We start from the raw sequence: 24,509 nt of genomic DNA, 5'->3' as shown, positions 1-24,509 counted from the left end.
AGTGTACTGGATCTTTCGTCAGCGTATCATCAAGTGGAGCTTCATCCATCATCACGCTCCCTCACTTCTTTTATTACACCATTCGGAGCCTACCGATATCGCAGGATGCCCTTTGGGTTGGCGTCGGCGGCAGCGGTATTTCAACGCATCATGCAAAATATTTTGAGAGATATGGAACACGTGTTGTGTTTCCAAGATGATGTGTTGATTTATGGGAACTGCAAGTCTGAACATGACGATACGTTAAGGAGTGTTCTGCAAGCCTTAGATAAGGCTGGCATGACAATTAAGAAAGACAAATGTAGATTTGGTTTGTCATCAGTAGAATACCTGGGTCATACTATATCGGAGGAGGGAATTAAGCCTAAAAACGATCTGGTAAAAGCAGTAAAAGAAGCCTTAGCCCCCTCTAACAAACAGGAACTCAGATCCTTTTTGGGTCTTGCGGAGTACATGGCGAAGTTCGTAAGGAATTTTGCAATGATTACTACTCCTTTGAGATCACTTTTGAGGAAAAACATTCAATTTGATTGGAATCAGGAATGTCAGCAAGCATTCGAAGGTATAAAAGAAGCCATAATCAATTCCCCTCATCTGGGAAAATTTGATCCTAAACTAAAGACTTATGTATCCACAGATGCCAGTGGGCAAGGGTTAGGAGCCATGATTTGTCAGAAGACCAATGGGCAAGAGAGAATTGTAGCCTTTGCATCAAAAGCATTAAATGAGGCAGAAAAGAAATACTCAACCATAGAGAGGGAAACATTAGCTTGTTTCTGGGCGATCACACATTTTAAATTCTTTTTATGGGGTCTACCTTTTATAATCAAAACTGACCACAAACCCCTAATTAACGTATTCACAACACAAGGCAGGGAACGTGCTACCCCACGTATAGCCAAATGGCTATTAGGTCTGGAGGGATATAATTTTAGCATAGAATACGTACCAGGAGATAAAAACAATGTAGCCGACTTTTTGTCCAGATCCATGGGAGATAACAAAATAGAGGAGCAGGCAGAGGAACAGGAAGAGGCTGAATCCATATTGTGGGTCGATCTAACCTGTCTTACTAAGAAGGAATGGATTGAAGAGACTGAAAAAGATCAAATTTTGCAGTTAATAAAAAACTAAATTATAAATGGCTGGCCGGATAGGGCAAAAGATGTAGAAGAACCTTTAAGGGATTACTGGAATGTCAGATTTGAAATTCATTTATCAAATGATTTAATTATGAGAGGTGAAAGAATAATACCTCCTAGCTCATTGAGGACCAAGCTAGTCGATTTGGCACATGAGGGACACTTGGGGCGCAGCCTCACAAAAAATAAATTAAGGGCCTTATACTGGTTCCCCCAGATGGATAACGAAGTTGAGAGAGTGGTGAAAGACTGCTGGTCATGTGCAACAAGTGACAAGACACACGTGACACGCAAAGCTCCACTGTCTCCAGTAGAAATTCCTTTGAAACCATGGGATAAACTGGGTCTTGACATTTTGGGTCCCACGAATGATTTGGGGAACAAGGGGCAGTATGTATTTGTATTAGTGGACTACCACTCACACTGGACCATGTACAAAATAGTTAACCAAATAACTACAAGTGAAACCATCAAATTCCTGACAGAAGCTTTCATGAGAGAGGGAATTCCAAGCACTTTGGTGACGGACAATGGGGTCCAGTTCACGTCGAATAACATGAAAGAGTTCCTTAAGAATTGGGGAGTGCAACATTTCAGAACAGCATTATACAATCCAAAAGCTAACGGGTTAGTAGAAAGAATGAATAGAGTGATAAAAGAGTGTACTCAAAGAGCCAAAAGATCAGGAGTACCTGGAGATCTAGCTCTGAACGAGATGTTTTGGTCATACCATAACACACCGAATTTGGTCACGGGTCTTACACCGTTTCAATCATTGAAGGGCAGGCAACCCGGTACCAAATTGAATCCCAATTGGCTAAAGGGTGGAGAACAAGTACAGGAACAAAGGAATGTATCGGTAGAGTGTTACAAGCGCAACCAGAATAGGTATGTGGAATGGTGCAACAGGAAATTTGGAACCAAGAACAAACAATGGTGTGTAGGTCAATGGGTAAGAATCCGACTTCCCAGACATGGTTCCAGCGAGGGAAGTAAATTTTCAGATCCCCTTAAAATAAAAGAAGTGTATCGGAATGTTGTTAAATTGCAGAATGGTAAGGTATGGAGCATGGATCGAATCGTGCCTTGCTATGAAGGAGAAAACAGGCCTATAAATGAGACCGGAACAGTGAACAATGAGGGACAAGTTCCCACTACGCCATGTAGGAGAACAAGTACACGTGACCGTAGTGTTCCAAGATGGCAGAGAGACTACATTTTCTTTCCGTGAAGGAAGGAGATATGTGTTATAAGCAGTGATTTTACAAGACACAGTCCGACTATGTAAATATGTGTATATATATGTCACAAGTTATCAGTTAATGTAGAAACACAGTTAGCCATAAATTTACACTTAAATTTATGCCACAAGTGATAATATGGCACGTTCCATTCTCCCTAGAATGTTGAGACACTTGGAATCACCGGGAGCTTGGAGTAGAATGTTGAAGTAGGTTCTTGTCAGTGGATTGTGAGGAGTTGATGAATAAACATCTTTCTATCAGAACTCGCGAGTTGTCTGTAGTTATTACAGATAACACCGTGACGTCAGCTAACAGAGCTCTGTAACCATGGGGAGCGCTCTTGGTTGTTACTCCTCAGCGAGAGAAGGGGCGATTTCTCTTCTCCAGTCTCCCAACTAATATTAGTAACTTTCCAGCTTAAATTCTGTTTGGAGAGTATTGCAGGCTCTGGAGAGAGGTCGGTTACTATTGAAGGAAAGGGCATGACGTGCTGTCTACCCGGTGCTTACAAAGGTAACATCCTCAGTTATTTCTCGCGTGCAGCGCTGTGCTGTTTGCCTTTGGCTTCGAGCAGCAACCCTTGGCTGTTCATGTCCCATGTCAGTGGTAGGTTTATGCTTTACATTTACGCGGTGGTTGGTAGTTGGTCCTTTTGGTTGTGTATCTGTCACCTCTCATTTATTTCGTTTTTCTGTTGCTCCTCTCGGGCACGTTCAGACATGAAGTGTCATCCGTCGGAAAAGCACAAAGGTTTCCGCTCTCAAAGGCACGGCTTTCACATTTGCACCCCGCAGTCTCTTTCTCTCCACTCCCTTGTTGTGTCCTCCCTTGACTCGCGTTCTTCTGTATCCCTTGTATGCTTCTCCCCCTCTCCCGTCCGTCCCTCTTATTCCTTTCCCATCTCCTTCCTCACTTTCACTCACACTTTCCCATTCCTTGCTCGCTCTCTCCCCTTTCCCGCCCCCCCCCCCCCTTCCCGCTCCCCACTCCCTCCTCTCCCTTCTTCCTGGGCTGTCATCAACTCTCTCTTTTGTCCTGGCATCCACATGCTCCCTGACCCCGGGTTCTTATGTCCTTAAAGTCCCATTCTTTTCTCTCTCTCCCTCTCTCCTACTCTCCATCTCTCTCTCTCTCTTTCTCTTCCATTCTGGTCCTTCTCCTGGCTTTCTCTAGTCCTTCCAACTGGTCCTCCCCCATTGCTTCCGCCCTCCATTGCCTCTCCCTGTGCTTCCGCCCATTGCCCTCTCTTCTGGTATCACCTGCTCCACAGGCTGCATTGCAGTCCCCACCACCAGCTGCATTCTCAAAGTAAATTTGCCATGTAGAGTTCTGCGTGTAATTCGGCGAGTGCTGGGATAATCTCATTTCCGTGGTAGGCGGATCCCATCACGCGTGACCCTGATTTGTACAATGTGATGGAGTTAGTTGGGGACCGAGATGCTGCTGGCTGCGGATCGATAAGAATCCCTCGTGGTCACTGAACAGGCCTCTCGGAGGGACAGCTGCCACCTCGACTTTGTGGGAGATGTGGCCTAATGGACGGATATGCCCCCTCTAAAATTGGGGAACCAGGTCCGAGTCTCAATGTCGGCTCAATATTCTGCGATTCCGGCAAGTCATTCATTGCATCCCCCTCCCCCCAGCCCCCTCCTCAAGGGAAAAAATCAATTTGACCTTGTGGAATGCAATGTAGCCCGAAGAGGCATCAATTTGACCTTGGGGAAAGTAATCTAGCCATTGGGTCGCGTTTGCAGTATGTAAAACTGCAACATATTAAAACAAAAGATTAAAAAAACATCTAGATGTGTCTTCCCTTCTCTTCGCACGTGATTGTCTTTCTTGGGCGTCATCTGCGGTACTAAAACAATAATGTATGTTTTATTTTTTACATTTTCCCGTTTCCTGTTTTCTATCCACCCATCTTTGTCACTGACAACCTTTGTATTTTTTACCATTGCACGTGAATAATATGCGTTTTTAATTACTCAGGAAGTTTGTGTACCAAAGCAAAACCAAACACTTGATATCGAGGTTTAGATATGTTCAGCTCTCTCCTTGTGTCACAGATAGTGGCGTCTTTCTCCTCCATCGCTGTCCTCATTAGTGTGACAAAAGCAGAATGTGTAGTCCCAAATTTGAAGAACCCATCGCTGGCAAAGCGGTCTCCGAGGCCGCAAACTTGCCAATATATTGGTAAAAATTCACATTATTTGAACTTGGCCAACAAAAAGTGCCACGTGCCACTGAAGCTTATCACTTGTTTTCTTTGTGCAGCGACATGTGATCCAAACCATTCAGTTCTGTGACATAGTTTGCATCTTCTGATGATTGCCGCCCAATCCCTCAGCTGCCGTGACAGTCAAGTTAGGTTGCGACTACCGCCTTTTATTCTAAACTTCGCTGCTTTCCCGTTTTCAATGAAGTTCTGCCCTTCACTCTCTGCATTCTCCATGGCTGCGCTCACCAACACTTCATCACTTAAAGACCCATTTCCCCCAGTTCCCACACTTGCCACGCTCTGATTCTTAGGTCTGCCCCCACGTATAGTCTTTCTTATATCTCTATTTCTGGTGTGCAGCTTAATGCATTGACTCCTGTTCTCTTGATTGTTATTGGCTGTCTCCCAGACTCCGAGGTTCTATGCAAGGGCCCCTCTTAAAGTCCACATTTACTATTGTTCACTCCTACCTCAGGTTTTCGCGCTCATTTCCAGGCAGACCGTTCTCAGACATTTCTCTCGTTCCCCATTGTTTCTGGAGCTCTCCTTGCCACCTCTGGGTTCTGTTTCCCTAATCTGCATGCAGAACTTTATTTCAAAGTAGTTCCAATTGGATAAATACATCAATAATATAGAACGAGGCAGGCGAAAACATGTACTGTATTTGAAACATCTCGATCGCACAGCAAGGAGTATTCTTGTACAAAAAAGGAAAGGCAGCAAAACTGTGTACAAAGGCTTTGGACCTTTTTCTGGGAATGTTTAAAAACTTGTAGTCGATTCTCATATTAGGAAAGGAGCACGCAACCTCTAATTTTATCCTCTTGTGAAAGATTTAAATTACCATTTTGGGGGCAAGTGTTCCAGGATTCTTCGCCTGTTCACACCAAGAATACCATGGCAGATACCCTGATATTGGGGGGTAGTTTGCTTCTCCGATTTGTGAAAGCACAGCTTGGTATAATTCGAGAAAGATGATGAAATGGAGCTCTGACAGCATAGGACCCTAAACAGGAGTTCCATCAATAGTCATGGACCTTTCTTCAGTCACAGAAAATCCATTGGATATCATTATAATATGTTGGGGAACCCACGTCGCGTGGTCAACTGTCCATAAGAGAAAGCGGTAAACGAGCAATGGAAATGCGGAGCTTGATGGGATTTGGTGACAGCTCCTGGACCCCGCACCCTGATCTCCAGTCATTGAGAAGCCCAAAGTACTAACTATGAGAAGTTGTAGATCCAGGACAGTGCAGCTATCTTTCCACTAGACATGGAGGTGATTTGGTGTATTGAGAAAATGGACATTAATATAATGGCTCCATCTATCTAAAATGTGGCTCTTGTTCTGCAGCCTCACTTTGTTCTGCTATAGGGGTGTCCTAGAATGTTGACCCTTAGAAATGAAAGGCAGAACACAGCTTGTGTCCATGAAAGAAAGAGCGAAAAAGAAAGTTTGAGAAAGATCACCCCAAAGTGCTCTTCCTTAGTTTCCATGGCCCCATCCTTCACCAGATAATGTTTAGCACACTACTAGGAAAGCTAGAGAGTGAATTTGTTCAGTTACGTTGTGCTGTGTTATGAAGGAATTGTATCTTGTCAGTGGTTGCCATGGGGGAGAGGCAGTAAGGCCATTCATGACAGATTCAGACCTAAGTTGGGTTTGTATGAGTACATAATATGTAAAGTGATTTATTCAAAGTCTGTTCTTATGGTTTTGTTTGCATGTTGCCATATATGTCATTCTGACAAACAATGCAATTTCTTCCATGTTTTTTTTTAGATATAGTGGATGGAAACCTTAAGTCTGCCATGAGGCTGATCTTAGCTCTTGCTGCACACTTTAAGCCAGGATCTGGCCGGACAGGAAGCCAAAGTGAAGCTGGATTGGCAGGGAAGACCCAAAACTCCACCACAGCCAGTCACAGGCCTCACTCAACCACGGCGATGGTGCAAGGGGCGGTCACTGCCCTGGCTGATGTGCGACAGGATGTGTCCAGGTCAGGGCGAGATGTCTTCCGATACAGACGAAGGTAACCCAGGTTATTATTTTGTTAGTTTAGGAAATGCAGAAGTTTCAAATATACAAAATGGTCTTTTACTCCTACCAATTCACATATTTCTGCTCCACTAAAGCCTAATGCATAAAGGCATCTTTGCTAGTGTAAGTCACATACCTTTCAAAAAGAGTTAATATTTCAAACACTTGTAATTGGGGCTTTGTGGTCTGTTTTACCTAATAGCTGAAAGTGGTTCGAGAAGGAACGGCTAAAGAACCTTGCCCCAGAAGAGTGCAGATAACCTGTCCACTGACATTATATTTAGGATACCTGCATCCTACCCAGACCCACCGGCCACGGCAGTGGACAGCATTTCTGACTCGAGCATCCGCCGTACACACACGCTTTGCATTGCTCGCCCATCTGTGTTGAGGCTCAGCAAAATGAGCCGGTGCATCACCCGTTTGAAGTTAGGGCGGCGGTTTGCAAGCTATTACACTGCTACTTAGTGATATTTTGCTGAGAACGAGCCACAAAATTCATTATCCTCAATAGCAACTGTTAGCTTTCGGTTATATTAACTTTTGTTGTTGCAGTGGGCGGGTGTTTTATCTCACTCAGTGCTCATCGCACAATCCTGCAACCCATCCTCACCAGGGGTGTGATTTGTCTCTGCAGAAGCAGCAGTGTGGATGATGAGATCGAAAACCCGTACTGGAGTGTCAGGGCGATGGTTCAACAGTACGAGGGGCAACCAGATGGACCCCCGTCACCAACATCACCGTCAAGGTAACTTCCATTCCATACCACGCTGGTGTGCGTTTTACTTGAAAAGACTTGCACCTTTCTAGGAATCATTTTCTGAAATTGACCCAAATCTAGACATTGTTTGGGACCACGTTTTTTTTACAAACAACATTCTGAATCATATAGGATTACATGTTTCTTATTCCTCATTTATATATTGATGCTTGTAGCACACATTTGACAAAATCTGTGAAACAAGATGTATGTAAAGCAGATGTTTGTTAGCCATGCTATTGGGGCACATGAAGAGAGTAGAATTGAGGTTCACTGTCACCTGCAGGGTCGCTTTGGATTACCATCTCAGCAACATTTTTTTTTTTCGGAAGTGTTTTTCTTTTTGTTCCAGGCTGATGTAAATCCCAGCAATTCCTCTCTGTCTAATGCTGCCTTTTGATCTCCACAGTGGATCAATAACTCCTCGTTGTGCCTTTGAATAACTGCTAGCTGGTGTTTCGAATGGGAATTTGCCCAGACAGTCAAATCGATGTTATTTTGTACAACAGTGTAAAAGGGAAAAAATAACTGATCTAAGATTAGTGTTTTTGAAATCAGTTGAAATGCGTTCGTTTTCCCAGCATTGCAATGGAGAGTAAGTATTCTGTGAGGCTGAAGGTGAAGGTTTAAAGTAAAAATCCACCCAAATATTTCCTACAGTAGAGCATACATTTTACTCGCTCGACAGTCTTCTGTCTGGCTCAGGTAGGATGCTCTTATCTGTCCAGTTTTGTTCTGGAATGAGGGAACAGCAGACATGTAATGTTTTTTACTTTTACTTAGATGGATGAAAGAGGGAATTCTGCACTCCCAAGCTCACCCGCTGCTGGAGAGCAGAGAGCAAACACTCCTCCTTTTTAGGTCGAGCATAAGCGTACAACCGTTTGTATACTTTTAAGTGTACTTCTTCTGTGAAGTTCCAGCAATTTCATTTGTTAGTTTCAGTTCCATTTGAAAAATCCTTGCTTGCCAGTGGTCAGTCATGCCTCTTTGTCCCTCCTTCTTCTGTGTGGGAGCAGGGGCAATTACTGTATAATTACATAATTACGCTTTGTCCTGTTTATCTGGTTTGTAGGTGTAAGGAAATTCCTCCTTGGCAGGGGTTACCCCCTGACTTTTTGCATTTGTTGATGCCAGTTATGATTGAAAGTGTGCTGGGATCCTGCTAACCAGGCCCCAGCACCAGTGTTCTTTCCCTAAACTGTACCTTTGTTCCTACAATTGGCACAGCCATGCCACCCAAATAAGTCCCTTGTAAATGGTACCTCTGGTACCAAGGGCCCTGATGCCAGGGAAGGTCTCTAAGGGCTGCAGCATGTCTTATGCCACACAGGGGACCCCCTCACTCAGCACATGCACACTGCCTCACAGCTTGTGTTTGCTGGTGGTGAGAAAATGACTAACTCGACATGGCAATCCCCTCAGAGTGCCATGCCCACCTCTCACTGCATAGGTAAGTCACCCCTCTAGCAGGCCTTAAAGCCCTCAGGCAGGGTGCACTATAACACAGGCGAGGGCATATGTGCAAAAGCACTATGCCCCTACAGTGTCTAAGCAAAACCTTAGACATTGTAAGTGCAGGGTAGCCATAAAGACGATATGGTCTGGGAGTTTGTCAGACGCAAACTCCACAGTTCCATAATGGCTACACTGAAATCTGGGAAGTTTGGTATCAAACTTCTCAGCACAATAAATGCACACTGGTGCCAATGTGGAATTTATTGTAAAAAGCGCCCAGAGGGCATCTTAGAGATGCCCCCTGAATACCAGTCCGACTCCTAGTGATAGGCTGACCAGTTTCTGCCAGCCTGCCACAACCAGACAGGTTTCTGGCCACATGGGGAGAGTGCCTTTGTCATTCTGTGGCCAGGAACAAAGCCTGTACTGGGTGGAGGTGCTTCTCACCTCCCCCTGCACGAACTGTAACACCTGGTGGTGAGCCTCAAAGGCTCATGCCTTTTGTTACAGCACCCCAGGGCATCCCAGCTAGTGGAGATGCCTGCCCCTCCGGCCCCTGCCCCTACTTTTGGCGGCAAGGCTGGAGGAGATAATTAGAAAAACAAGGAGGAGTCATTCACCAGTCAGGACAGACCCGAAGGTGCCCTGAGCTGAGGTGACCCCTGCCTTTAGAAATCCTCCATCGTGAGATTGGAGGAATCCCCCAATAGGATTAGGGATGTGCCCTCCTCCCTTCAGGGCAGAGCCAGAAAGAGGGTGTAGCCACCCTCCAGGACAGTAGACACTGGCTACTGCCCTCCTGACCTAAACACCCCCTAAATCTAGTATTTAGGGGCACTCCAGAACGCAAGAAATCAGATTCCTGCAACCTACAACAAGGAAAAAGGACTGCTGACCTGAAAGCCCTACAGAGACGATGGAGACGACAACTGACTTGGCCCCAGCCCTACCAGCCTGTCTCCAGACTCAAAGAACCTGCACAGCGACCCATCTGACAGGGACCAGCGACCTCTGAAGCCTCAGAGGACTGCCCTGAACAGAAGGACCAAGAAACTTCAGAGAATAGTGCCACTGTTCAAAAACAGCAAGAACTTTGTAACTTTCTTGCAACTTTCAAAGACTTCACTCTTCCCACCGGAAGCATGAGACTTCACACTCTGCACCCGACGCCCCCGTCTCGAGCTCCAGAGAACTGACACTGCAGGGAGGACTCCCAGGCGACTGCGACCTCGTGAGTAACCTGAGAAGACCCCCTCTGTAACCCCACAGTGACGCATGCAGAGAGGATCCAGAGGATCCCCCTGACCGCGACTGCCTGGAGCAAAGAACCTGACACCTGGACCAAGCACTGCACCTACAGCCTCCAGCTCCAGAAGGAACCGAACTCCAGTGCAGGAGTGACCATCAGACGACCCTCTGCCTAGCCCAGTTGGTGACTGGCCTGAGAAGCCCCCCTGTGCCCTGCCTGCACCGCTAGAGTGACCCCCAGGTCCCTCCATTGATTCCTGTTGAAAACCCAATGCCTGCTAAGTACACTCCACCCGGCTGCCTCTGTGCCGCTGAGAGTGTGTTTTTGTGTGCCTACTTGTGTGTCCCCCCCTTCCTCCAGTGCTCTACAAAACCCCTTTGGTCTGCCCTCCGAAGATGCAGGTACTTACCTGTTGGCAGACTGGAACCGGAGCACCCCTGTTCTCCATAGGCACCTATGTGTTTTGGGCCCTCCTTTGACCTCTGCACCTGACCGGCCCTGTGTTGCTGGTGCAGTGACTTTGGGGTTGCCTTGAACCCCCAACGGTGGGCTGCCTATGCCCAGGAAACTGAACTTGTAAGTGCTTTAATTACCTCAGAAACTTAACCTTACTTACCTCCCCCAGGAACTGTTGATTTTTGCAGTGTCCACTTTTAAAATAGCTTATTGCCATTTTAACTAAAACTGTGTACGTTATTGCTCTAATTCAAAGTTCCTTACTTAGCTGTGTGGAGTACCTTGCATTTTATGTATTTACTTCAAACTTGAATCTAGTGGTTCTAAAATAAATTAAGAATATATATTTTTCTGTATAAAAACTATTGGCCTGGAGTTAAGTCTTTGAATGTGTGTTCCTCATCTATTGCCTGTGTGTGTACATCAAATGCTTAACACTACTCTCTGATAAGCCTACTGCTCGACCACACTACCACAAAATAGAGCATTAGAATTATCTAATTTTGCCACTATCGGATCTCTAATGGGAACCCATGGACTCTGTGCACACTATCTCTTACTTTGAGATAGTATATGCAGAGCCAACTTCCTACAGTAGGGGACTTTTTTTTTCTCCTTTATTTCCTGCTCCTGCAAGAGAAGTGTCCCCTTTCATTTGCAGAGCATTCCTCCTCTGAGCTCAGCTGTAAACAAGGCTATAAACCAGGCTGTTATCTTGGTCACATTTGGTCTTTGTGGGTTCTCTACAGCCTCTCTCCTGCCCCCGCCCTTCCTTGGCTTGGATTTTTTTTTACCAAGTGTGCCTTCCTGTGTGCGCAGAGCAAGGACAGAGGATTGCTTGTAATTGCTTATAGCCTAAGCAGCCAGCTCTACCAGGGCTCCGCAATCCTTATAGACAGTGCCCACTTCTGCTCCATACTGGGATCCCAAGCGCAGCGCCATCAGTGCACGCTAGTTCACACACTCCAAGCCCTCAGCCGTGCCAGGAACCCCACACATGCTGTCTGCCAGATCACCTTTGTTCTTACGGTCAGTACACACTGCTGTTCCATTACTGGGACCTCAGGCGCAGCTCCCATCAGTGCATCTCAGTTCACACACTTGAAGCCACTCAGCCATGCCAGAACTCCACACACACTGTCTGCCAGAGCACCTGAGTTCTTACAGTTGGTACACACTACTATTCCAGTACTGGGACCTCGGGTGAAGCTCCATCAGTGCACCTCAGTTCTACCCCGATGAGGTCACTTCCTTTCCTATACTGGTACCCTGCTTACATACAGTTCCATTACAGCAGCCCAAATCTAATATTCAGTCCCACTGCCAAGCCAATACTGGATCCAAAAGAGCAAAACACAGCTCAGTCAGTGCTCCTCAAGTCTGACATCAAACGCCACTGTTGATGAGAACCACCACAACTCCACCAGAATCCATCAATTCTAACATTCAATGCACATTTCTTCTCAGTACTAAGTCTCTCTCTCTCTCTCTCTCCTCACTTCTGTGCCTCAGAGGCAATGCCACTCCCATACTAGGCCCTACTCGCAGCTTCACCAGGGCTCCTCTAGGCTAACACTCAGCAACACTGGCATGCCAATAACAAGGTTCACACATAGCTCCATTAACATACCTAACTTCTGACCTTGTGTGCCTGTTACTGTTCCAGTACTGCAGTCCACATACAACTCTTTGTCAGTGCACCTCAACCCTAACCTGCAGCGCTCCATTATTCCAATAGGTGGAATTACACGGCACTCCGTTTCTCATTCCTCACCCGCTGCTTTTCTGTTATTCCAGCGTGGGGCCCGGACACAGCTCTGTCTATACACCCATCCTGATCTGAACTGCCCCAATATTGCTGTATTGGGGGTTTACGTACAACTCTGCTAATGCACCTCCTGCCCCCTGCTGCTCCACACTCTGACTTCTGTTTGAGGACGTGGGTGAGCCAATTAAATCTATTCTTAGCTGCCATCTTTATTTGGGAGGGTCTGTTTCACCTATCTCACTCAGTTCTTTCCTTTACTCTGTTTACTTTCGATGTTTTCTTTCTCTCCCACCTATCTCTTTCCAGCTCTTAAAATCCACATGTTAACAGTGTTGCTCTCTTTTAACTGTTTATTTCTACTCCTCTCCCTTTTTGTTAATTTCCCTCTTCCTCTTGCTACCTTCTCTTTCAAGCTCGCAAAAATGTTATTATTTCTTTTCTTGTGTCTTCACTTTTTTCTTCATCAGGCGTTCATTCTTTCACTATTTTTTCTGTTCTCTTCCCTTTGTTCTTTCTTTGTCTTTTTTAGATGTTCTTTCCTTTGACTTGGTATGCGTCCTTTCACTTTTTTTTAGATGTTTATTCCTTCCTTTCTCTGGCGTTTTTTTCTTAACTTTATCTGTCAATTCACATTGTACTATAAATCCCTCTTTTTCCCGTCTGTATGTGGAAGCCACAAGTTACTTGTCTGTAATGTGTCAGTATATACATGCCCTGGTTCTTTAACTACTTGTTTCTCTCACCATCTCTCTTTTTTTCTAATGTTCATTTTTCTCTTTCTTTTCACACTTCTTTCATTATTTTTTCCTCTTTATCTTTCGTTTGCTAGCTTCCTTCCTTTTTTTGTGTCACACATTTGCTATATTTCTTCTCTTAGCTGTGTTTCAATTTTCTTGTTCCTGCTTTCCCTTTTATTTCTTTGCAGCCCCTTCTCTTTCTTCCTTTTGTCTGTTGTATTCCTTTCGCTTCTCTTTTTCTGCCCCATTTACTTTCTCTCCTGAGGCCTAGTTATCAATGGAGCAACAGGTGCAGTGGCACTGAGGTCCAAAGACCTATCGACCTCACTAAACTTAATTATTGCTGTATTTTCCTACCAAAACCGCAGTCAACAATTTCCTTTCTGACTCCAGGGCCCATGAAACTGTTACTGTGCCACTTGTTCTCTCCATCTTTACTCCAGACTCCCTCTTTCCTTTCATCCTCCAATTCGCCCCAAATAATATTTTTGTTATGGCGTTTTGAGTATTACACTCTAATGCCAAAAAGTTTATTTCTGATAAAGGTTATATGATAATTGTATATGTTTTAAGATAGAGGAAGAAGGTAAATTGAAGTGTTTTAGTTAAATGCGGGGCCACTGGAATTATATGGCAGGAGAATACGAAATTAGGAGGCAGGGTTGACCAGTTTATGTGGCAAGAAAAGTCTTGTCATGAAGTTACAATGCAAATAGCTCTAACTCACGAAAATGCAGGACCTATTGCATTGCAAATGTAATCCAGAAATTCAGTGAGATAAATACATTGTTTCCTTGTAATTTGTGTAGCAACACTAATTTGTTTTTCACCTGTGATGTGCACACGTTTTTTTTGTTGGTCATCATCTGTCTTCAATTTCAGCTTGATTAACATGATTAGCTTTACTTGCGATTAAGGTCACTGTAAATATCTTTCTGTGGATGCAGGCTGTCCCAGCAGCCTTAAGTTTGTTGCTCTCATAGCATTTTGAAGTATTTCATTTTGTCCCTGTGTTTTAAAATTACAGGGGCTGCACTGTTAGCACTCAGTTAAGGATGATTTGTTGAACTCTCTACCTACTTCCTCAAAGGGTCCTATTAAAAGGAAAAGTATCTCTTTATGTTCATTCCACAAATAGTGCTATTGGATAGTCGCAGGTTACCAAAACACGAGCACTGGGGGTTAAATATGTGCAAAGAGGGGAAATCTCATTACAGATATGTGCATGGAGGGAAATGGTGTGCGAAGCAGCATATTTTTTATCTTTGTTTATTTCTCACAAAACTGAAAAAAATCTGTCAAGGTCTCACATTATAAAGTGGGTTGAAATTTTACAAGACATTCGGAATTTGGCTATGCGTCCATGTTGCATACTATCCTTTTGAACATTGTGGCCACAGCTGTAATTTGACATGTCTTTGCATTGCACATTTCGAGTTACCGATGAGTAAAATTTACACATGGTATGCACTTGCATACTAAGTGCTCATGAATTACCAGCAGTTTCAGTAAGAGCCAACCCTCATGATCCAACTATAGTCGAGTGTAGGCAAAGGCAAAACAAGAAACTGCTTAACCTAGGTGAAATCGGGAACTACATGAAACTTTGTACAATAAAAACTTTACTGGCCCGTGGGACAAACATGTTAAGAAATGGACAGCTTCTGATATGTGCACCTTCATATCCACATTGGGGTGCTTCCCCCCCACCCCATTACAAAAAGAAAAGAAACATGGGGCACCAATTATACCTAGGAACCTGTCCAATAACAGTAATAGAAACTCAGTGGTTCCTTCAAATCCATTCACAAATAATTTAGTGCCTTACAGAGTCATCTAATGACTCCATCGAGATCATGAGTATTATCAGGAGAATCAGTATATACCTAAATGAGAAATTACAAGAATAACTATGGACAAGTCAACAGACATTCACATAACAATAGTAAAACAGTGCTAGAGAAACTATCATACAATAATGAAATATAATAATTTTGCACTGCGATTTAATCAGGTCAAGTAACAGTCCAAAACATCTACTATGTCGATCTTTAGCCCCGACAGGAGCCAAAAACATGGGGCCTTTATTGGGACTGAGATCAAAAGACATTTGGGCCCACATTACAAGGTAGGTGGCATAGGGTGAGCTATTTAGCACATGTAGTAACTGCCATTACCCCAGGGCGAGGTGTTTACCAATCTGATAGATGTCTCCTATTCTAAGTTTTAAACTTTAAAATGATGTATGACTCTGAAAACCAATATTTAATGCACTGAATTCCACATTTTACCTTTATTGTACTGGCCTTTCCTCCATATAAATTTCTGAATGGTTTACCTTCCATAATTTATCAGAACAAAACAGCGAGGATATTATAATTATCACACAATTCAGACTTCCAATCCCTGTGTGTAAGAAATTGGGTCATTAGTTAAGGTAGGTAAGTACCACCTCAATTAAAAATCACAGTCCTTGTCTTGGTGAACCAATAAAGACACTCAGTTAACCTAAACTAAACTCTCTGACAGCCATGGCACAGAGCAGACTGGCTAAACTGAGAGATGATGCGTAAAATATTTATTCAGCACTAAAACAGTGGTAAAGTCAAGATGTAACACAATAAACATCCCAAAAATTGGAAAAATAGGAGTAAAGGTTAATAAACAAAATTACACTAAAATGACAAAACAAAACTATAAGGAGAACTGCAGATACGGATTTTGAAGTAGAAATAGCAAGAAGAACAAAGTGCCAAAGAGAGTCAGTGGTCACAGTATAACAGGAACTAGACGCAATTTGACACTGACCCCATTGGAATATGGGATGGACTCCGTAATCATGTTTGTCCTGGTCACATATTTTACCTTTAGACTTTAGTCCTGAAAGTCCCAATCTATCATACAAGTGCACTAATAATGCTCCCAGGGCCTCAGTGGAGGCACACAGAGTTTCACAGAGTGGCCTGGCAGTGGCCAGCAGGGCAATCTAGTACCGGGTCAGTTGCCACCGGTCAGCTGTGCACTTGCAGGAAAAAGCCTCTTGTAGCTGGTTGTGTCACTGTAGCTTTACCCGAAGGTCAACCGTAGGACACTTAGGGCCAGATGTAGGTAGGTCCGAGATTGCGACTCAAAAATTGCTAGTCTGTCCGACTCGCAATTTCCGAGTCGCAATCTCGGATGCAGAACGGTGTCTCAGACACCGTCTGCGACTCGCTATGGGGTCGCAAAGACCCACCTCATCAATATTCATGAGGTGGGTCGCATTTTGCGACCCCATAGCGAGTCCCTGCACTCACAGGGATGGTGGCCTGCTGTAGTCAGCAGACCTCCATGTCTGTGACTGCTTTATAAATAAAGCAGTTTTTTTTTTCTTCATTTTGTAGCCCATTTTCCTTAAAGGAAAACGAGTTGCAAAATTAAAAATAAACCTAAACCATTTGGTTTCGTTTTTTTCAGAGTAGGCAGTGGTCCATAGGACCCATAGGTCCATATCTGCTCTGAAAAAATATTTTTGCCGACATTCACAAAGGAGAAGGGGTCCCATGGGGACCCCTTCCCTTTTGCGAATGAGTTACCACCACTGTGACACTGGTGGTAACTGCGAGTTGGTTTGCGACCGCATTCGCGGTCACAAAGCAACTCTGATTTGTGATGCGAGTTGCAAATAGGAAGGGAATACCCCTTCCTATTTGCGAGTCGCATTCCCAAATTGCGAGTTGGTACCGACTCGCAATTTGGGAATGAGCATCGCGTTTGGCTGTTTGCATGCCGCAAACTACGATTTTTGCAGTTTGCGACATTCAAACGGCTTACTACATCTGGCCCTTAGAGTCCTCTTCTTTGTTCTGGGTATGAGAGCAAGTGTAGGTCCATTCCCCCAGTGTTGTTCTCCATTTGAAAACAACCAGTTCAATCCTCTTCTGTTCTTCCTCGGGCCCAGGTGCGTTCTGAAGTGGGTGCCTGGAGGTGCCATATTGATGCCATGCTCAAGCTAGGGAACAATCTGTGGAAGCCTGAATCAATAGTGTAAAGGTTCCTGGGGTTAACCTTACAACCTTTGGGTGTTTTCAAGACAGCCAACATTTTTGGCCATATTAAACTAGTGCTCTAAGGGTTGGGTTGTGTGTCGGGAGTGTATTATGGTAATCACAGTGTCCTCCCACTTCAAACACCAAAATCCAATTCCAGTTTGATGCAGTCCCTATACCCACAACAACCTCAGAGACATAAGAATGATAGAATCAAAGCTGAGTTTTCAGCAACTAGACAGTGGACGTACACAAATTGTTTTGCCAATCTGTTACCCTTCTTTGAATTGCTCTTCAAATGTTATATATAAACCTACCAGACCTCTCAAGTAGACTGTGACAATATAATGTAAAAAGAGCCCCACTGTGAATTGGGTCTGACTGGCTGGGAAAGCACCACAGGGCCCTGGTCACGTGTCAGCTAACATGTTCATGTGACAGATTGACATCTTTGAAGTGCAGTCCCAGGGGGACCTCTTTGAAGTGCATCCTAGGTGCCATATGAAAGCCCCAGCAGAACTATCAAGCAGGGTGTGTCATCCATGCAGGATTTGGCACTTTCATGTCAAAGAGGAGCCTCCCAGCCTTCTTTTGCATATTTTGTCACGTTCAGAGGGGTCACCTCTGCCCATTCAGGTGAGCCTATTATTTTGAGCTGGCCGAAGTGGGAGAACAAAATACCACGGGTGGCTCCACTATACTAGCGGAGGAGTGTCGCCCCCCTGCTCAGAGTCAGTCAGTGAAAAGTAATATGATAATAAAACAATTGTATTATCATTTTATTTATCACTGTATTTCTGACAGCCATGGACTCTAAGGGGCGGGGCAGGGCCGGACCATGACAGGGAGGAGGAGTGGTGGGCACTGAAAAGTGCGCATGTTGGTTTGCCGGCCTTCTTTGGACTGCCAAATTGACATGCACACTTATAATTCTCCAACCCAGCTGTGTTACACAGCTAGGCGGAGAAATAGCACAGGCTCCCTGTGCCTGAGCGAGCATCAGATCAGCCCGCTCAGGCTAATCCCAGCACTGCTCTCATGCTTGGCATAGCATGAGACCAGCATCTGGATTGGGAACCTGTGCTTTTGTGCTGCAGTGACTGCCCTGAGGAGAAGAGCACCAAGGTGGCTGGAAGCGGGACAGGGGGACTAGGAGCGGCAGGTATGTGTTCTTAAAATTATTTTTACACCCCCACCCCCTCAGCACCACTTTTGGTTGGCAGGAACCGCCACTGCAAAATACATATATAGTTTCCAGGGGCTTCAGGCAGGGAAAAGGTAACTTTTTAACCACTTGTCACCATGGACATAACGGTTACGTCCTTGGCTGCGGCACTGAGGCGCCAAGGACGTAACCATTACATCTTGCGACCAGCCCCCCCATAGCGCACTGACCTCATGAGAGGCCAGCCCTATTGTGCTGGAAGCTCAGCTTCCAGTGCGATCGGAAGAGAAATGCTTGCATTTCTCTTCTGATCCGGGGGTGGGGCGGGCAGGGAGACATCAAAGGAAAGGAAAGGCCTTTCCTTTCCTTTGATGTCTTTCTGAGTATTTCTGCAGCCCGATCGTGAAGCGGGAATGCCCACTAGACACCAGGGATTTTGTTTAAGTTTGTGTATATGTGTAATTGGCAATAGGGGAGCGGCCCAAGGGGGGCATTTTTTAGAAGGCCTTTTTTGCCCCCCTCTGAGGGCAACTCGGCCTATTTTAAATAGGCCGATCTGCCCCCAGGGGGTGCAGAAGCCACTAGACGCCAGGGAGTTTTTTTTTTATTGTAAACAATGAAGGGGAGCGATCACTTGAGCAAGGGTCACACCCCTGGGGGGAAATTTTTTATTGGGCAATTTGTGCCCACCATGTGGGCAGATCGGCCTATTTTAATTAGGCCGATCTGCCCCCAGAGGCCACTAGGTACCAGGAATATATTTTTTTTAATGTAATCAATGAAGGGGAGCAACCCCTTGAGCAAGGGTCACTCCCCTGGTGAGCAAATTGTTTTTAGGCCATTTCGGCCCCCCTTGGGAGCAGATCGGCCTATTTTTATTAGGCTAATCTGCCCCCAAGGGGGGGCAGAAACGACTAGACACCAGGGAATTTTTTTTTTAAGTCAGTTTCACTCAAGGGGAGCGACCACTTAGGCAAGCAGAGCTCCTCTGGGGGGCACATTATTATTGGCCATTTCTGCCCCCTTTGGGGGCAGATCAGCCTATTTTTGTAAGGCCTATCTGCCCCCAAGGGGGGCAGAAAGCCCACCAGACACCAGGGAAGATTTTTTTTTTATAAAGAGGGTGGGGTTATGGCCATACCCCCACCCCAAATAAATGCGGACAAAGTTGTTCTGCCCCCCCAGTGGGCAGATGGGGCAATTACCCCCAATCCATTCCCGGAGGGAGCAGAAAGCCTACCTGAGGCCAGGGAATTTAAAAAATAAATAAATTGTGGGGTGGTGGCTCCCAACCAGTATGGGCATGGTAATGCCCCACCCCAGCTGAAGGGAGTAACAGGCTTTCAGCTCTCCCCCACACACTAGAAGATCTATCCCAGCGGCAAGCAAGAGGACATTTGATTATTTTGTGTTTTGGTTTTACATTTGGACCATGAGAGCTTGTCCAACTCTTTTTTTTACCTCAGTTTCAATATTGTTTTATTTCAGCTGGTATTTGCTGTAGAAAAACCTTGAAGGATCTACAAAAAGTACCCCTTGCTGAATTTAGAATTTTGTCTACTTTTCAGAAATGTTTAACTGCCTGGGATCCACCATTAATTCCACTCCCATTTCTGTCAAAAACTAGAAGGAGGCTCAAAGCACAAAAAATATTAAAAATGGGGTATGTCCCAGTAAAATGCAAAATTGTTAACAAATGTGGTTTTCTTATTCAAACCTGCTTGTTCCTGAAAGCTGGGAAGATGGTGATTTTAGCACTGCAAACTGTTTGTTGATGCCATTTTCAGGGGAAAAAACGCAAGCTTTCTTCTGTAGCCCTTTTAAACCCTTTAAAAAAAAATGAAATGTTTGCTGTATTTTGGCCAATTTCTTAGTCTCCTCCAGGGAAACCCACAAACTCTGGGTATTCTTGAATCCCTAGGATGTTGGGAAAAAAGGACACAAATTTGGTGTGGGTAGGTTATGTGGACAAAAAATTATGAGGGCCTAAGCGCGAACTGTCCCAAATAGCCAAAAAAGGCCTGGCACCTGAGGGGTAAAAGGCCTGGTAGCAAAGGGGTTAAAGGTTACTTTTCCATAAATATTTAGAATAGATCTGCCTTCACCACTGAATTTAACTAGTATTACAGCCAGTTGTTTCATTATTTTTCTAGATAGTCCCATTCCTGAGATATAGGATTCCCTGTGTTTTCTTATGGAACAGCCAAACCAGAACAATGAAAATAGATGTGGGGCCATTTTCACTGTAGGGGCTTGTTTAACATTAAACTTTTACTTGTCCTACTTTTAAGTACCGTGTGCCCTACCTTTCTGGACAATGAGACCTATTTAGGAGTAATTTTTAAATATTTAAAAAGAAGGTTTAGGCCTGTCAGAGGGTGTTGTTCTGAATTTGCAGTTAAACCCTGCACAGCCAAGGCTACTGGTGGCAGGTCTGCAGTCATGTTTACATTGCCACTATAGTAGGTGGCACAATGGATGCCGCAGCCCACTGGTAGCATTTAAATTACAGGCCCTGGGTATACCTAGGCAATATATAATAGGACTTGTAGGTGAGTTCAGTATGCCAATGAGGAGTAGACCAATTTTACCATGTTAAAAGGAGGAGCACAAGACCTTTACCACTGTCTAGCAGGGTTAAAGTGCACAGAGTTCTATAGCCAGCAAAATAGGATTTGGTAAAAAGGAAAAAACCTTTAGGGAGACACTGCAGAAAGGGCAGATTTCCAAAACAAAACAAATGTCTGTTTGCACAGGGATCACATTTTATGTCCTGACTTTTAATGAGGTCCTCAGAGGAACTCCCTGAGTTAGCCTGGTTCCAAGACTGAGTTCTGGACCTGCTCTGCCCTGAGCATCTGGCAGATTTATTAATGTACCTCCCTGGCAGTGACAGTGTGCATGGTTATTGTTTATTGTTCACTGTTACAAAGAGTGATCAGTGTCTTTTATGGAACTCCTTGATTTGACATCTGACAAAGGGTGGGATGGCTAACTTAGGATGCTATTCCTAAATAACTTTATTTTTTTATTTTTATAATGCTCATTTGTAAACGTGATGTTGGCAGCCTACTCTTCCTACTATTGCTTAATCTTTATTTGTCATATGTTCACAACATTTGAGCTTTGCGCTGTCACTCACACTTTTTTTATTTTATTTTTCTACCTCCGAACCACTGTGTTTCTATAGTCCCATCACAGACAGTACTCTCGGGTCTGAGTAGCTGTCTTGCTTTTGTAGCAGTTGTAATCCTGAGCTTTTCAATGTATAAACAGGACTATAAGGATGGTAGCAAAAACTACGTAGTTTGACTATTCTAGTTTAAAATCTGAACATCTGAACGCTCAGGTAATTGAATAATTCATGTCCATCTGTCTTGTTTTATCACATTTTAAAGTGCTCCCCCTCCTTTATCTGCACGTGAAATTAGTTCATCTGGATATTTTTGTGCTTTGTGCTGCCTCTCCGTTTAGCGTACTCTTGTAGGTTTCTACTGTTTCCCATTTGACACAGTTTTCCTGTCTTTTTCTTCTTCCTTCTCCTCCCTCCCTGGTGTGTTTTTCTTTCTCTTTATCTGCAAAGTCGTTTAGGAAAAATAAGTGCCGGTCCCCAAAAACAGTGCCAGGGGGCACCTCCTGTATAACCACTGCCTCAAATAAAGTATTGTTTCGCTTGCCTTCTACTGTCGCAATACTTCTGCTCGTTGATGCAGTACCTGTGCTCACCACTTGGTGGCGTTGTTTGGACTCATTAACAGTAGGCAGTACGCTACAATTTTAAAAGAACATCTATTTTCAGTATTTTTTTAAAGATGTTTATTTAAAATAACAATTTATAACGTCTGATGATTTCGTTGTTTGCATCCAGTGTAAATCACATGCTTCCATGTTTGTATTCTGGGGCAGGTCTTTCCTTTCATTTCCCAACACTATGCTTTCTGTAGTCTTGGTTCACTTTATGTTAATCTATTGGATTAACACCATGCAAAGCAATAATTTGCACAGTGGAATCACAGGGCTGAAATATGTGATGAAAAGTGACGGTGGTCCACAGTAGCCCTCCCAGGTTTTCGTTTACCTTTTCCTTTCCGTTAAAATGCACTGCAGCAGTGATTGATTAGTGCGGCACACACATTAGGAAACTGTATTTTTTCTGTCAAACGCAGTGCTTTAAATGGGCCGGTACTGCCCGGTACTGAGTACCGGTACTTTTTTATTTGGAGAGTACCTGCACTTCTCGAGATAAACGTAATACTTTTAATTGGAGAGTACCGGCACTTCTATTTTTCTATTTCAAGCACTGGTCAAACGTGGTAAGGTCACTGGGAGAAATGGCGAGTATAACAACGCACATGCCAGACACTGTACGTCCCTCTGCACCGTCGGTGTTTTTATGGATTAAAATGCAAACACACCAGATATATAGAAACCAATGCGTTTCCACTGAATCACTGTGAAAAAATGCCAAAAAATGAAGCATGAACTATTTTTGCACAATTTTTCGGCTGTTTCTATTTTTCTCCCCACTTCCTTCTGCTTTTTGTGCCGGAGGAAATCCACATGAACCATCTCAGCGCAGCACCAGTAGCCCCGCCCACCACCCGAGCTTTTTTCCTTTTCCACTGTTGACCTGTCATTCGACCTTGTGTGTATATTTTCTGACTGCTTACACTAATTGTGCCAGATTTCCCGTTCCCGCCTGCCCATGCCTCGGCGTTCAGAGAAGCGCAGCGCCTCTTCATCCGAGGTACAACTTTTTAAATGGAAACACGAACATTCTAAATATCGTAAAGATTTTTTGTTTTTTTCCCTTTACCAATTAATTTTTATATATTCCATATTAAGCGCTATGGCAGAAAAATAACCTGGACAGTGTTCTCATGTCAGGAAATTGCTTACTTTATGCCCACATAAGAGATTTCTGAATCCTTACGACCCTCTCTACCCCCTCCTCCGAGGAAGGCGCTACGGATGGCGGCTTGTCATTGGACATGTGCCTGTGGTAATGCAGTCTGGTGTCTGCTCCAACACTCTGAATTAAACAGCCTAGGGGCTCAGCTGTGCTCCAGACGCCACAATCTCAAGTGCGACCCTTTAACATAGCACACATCATTGCACTGTAATCAACAATCCGTTTTTACTCGCTCGGGCCTTTAGGTCTAGTCAAGGCTTGCCTTACATACATATTAAAAATGTATACGACATTATTGCATGTTGAAACGCCAAAGGGGAGGGGCGCTGTGTCGACGCTGCTAGGCATATGCCTTGGCATTTCGGAAGCTGCGGAGCATTAGCGCATACATTCTTTTTCAGTGACACTGATGTTTGAAAGGGATCGCCTTCTCCCCATGTCAAAGACATAAGTCCCGAGTCACAAAAGAAACGTATGTTCAGAATACTATTCACACGTAGATGTTCTATTCTGAAAGTATATTCATACACATGGAATGTGGAAATTCTTCCTTGCATCAATATGCTCCCTTGCAAGTGTGAAAGCTAAACGGGTATATACACTTACGTCCAAACCAACTAATGTAATGCTTCTACGTGCAACATAATGGTTTTAGTGTGCCGTTACGCGAGTGTGAATACTACTATATGAGTAAATGGGAGCATAAAGACATGGTGTTTTTTTAAAATGCCCTCTCTTCTGCATTCTCAAACCCACCTAGCCTTATTTGCCATCCATCCCTACCATTGACCCCTTTTGCTTCCTCCAAATCTTCCCTCTTCCTCCACGCTGACTCCTTCATACCTCATGACTCTCATGGACTCTCATAACTACATTTAAAGTTCCTCTCAATCTGCCTGCTCATCTAGCTGTTGTGGCCACACTTCACGCTTTCCCCTTGAATGACTCGCCACTAAACATAATCCAACTCTGTCCACAAAAGTGGCACTACATGCACGCAATTCCGAGTGCACAAGAGTAACCAAATAAAAACTATCCTTCTACCAGTGCTTAATTTGTAAATAAAAAGGTGCCGGTGCCCAAAGCCCTCCTTTTAAACACGCGGCTGCTGCAATTAAATGTTTGAACACGAAATACTGAGGCCGCGTAATCCTGAAGCTATCTCGGACCTCTTCAGTCCAATAAAGCCACTTCCTGCCCCTTCAGCTCACTCTTGCAGCTTTCTACTTTATCCCTTTGTGACGCTGTTTCGTTTTTCCCTTCCTCCGTTTTTCCTATATGTGTCTTTTGCTCGCAGCACATGCTTGAGGCAGAAGAATAAGCCCCGGCCC

The 24,509-nt window shown here is 44.3% G+C and overlaps 1 protein-coding gene across 9 annotated transcripts in view; it reads left to right on the top strand.

Annotated features, from left to right (window-relative positions):
* Positions 1-24,509, top strand: part of DIXDC1 (DIX domain containing 1) — a 523,962-nt gene that overhangs the window by 231,066 nt on the left and 268,387 nt on the right. For all 9 annotated transcript variants that reach the window (XM_069224996.1, XM_069224988.1, XM_069224993.1 and 6 more), the window contains 2 exons: positions 6,388-6,637; positions 7,283-7,393. In XM_069224996.1, coding sequence (XP_069081097.1) covers positions 6,388-6,637; positions 7,283-7,393 — 361 coding nt within the window. The remainder of the gene's footprint in view (positions 1-6,387; positions 6,638-7,282; positions 7,394-24,509) is intronic.

The sequence above is a fragment of the Pleurodeles waltl genome, chromosome 3_1 (assembly GCF_031143425.1).
Source record: "Pleurodeles waltl isolate 20211129_DDA chromosome 3_1, aPleWal1.hap1.20221129, whole genome shotgun sequence".
NCBI lineage: Eukaryota > Metazoa > Chordata > Amphibia > Caudata > Salamandridae > Pleurodeles > Pleurodeles waltl.
This window is presented reverse-complemented; position numbering and strand designations above follow the sequence as displayed.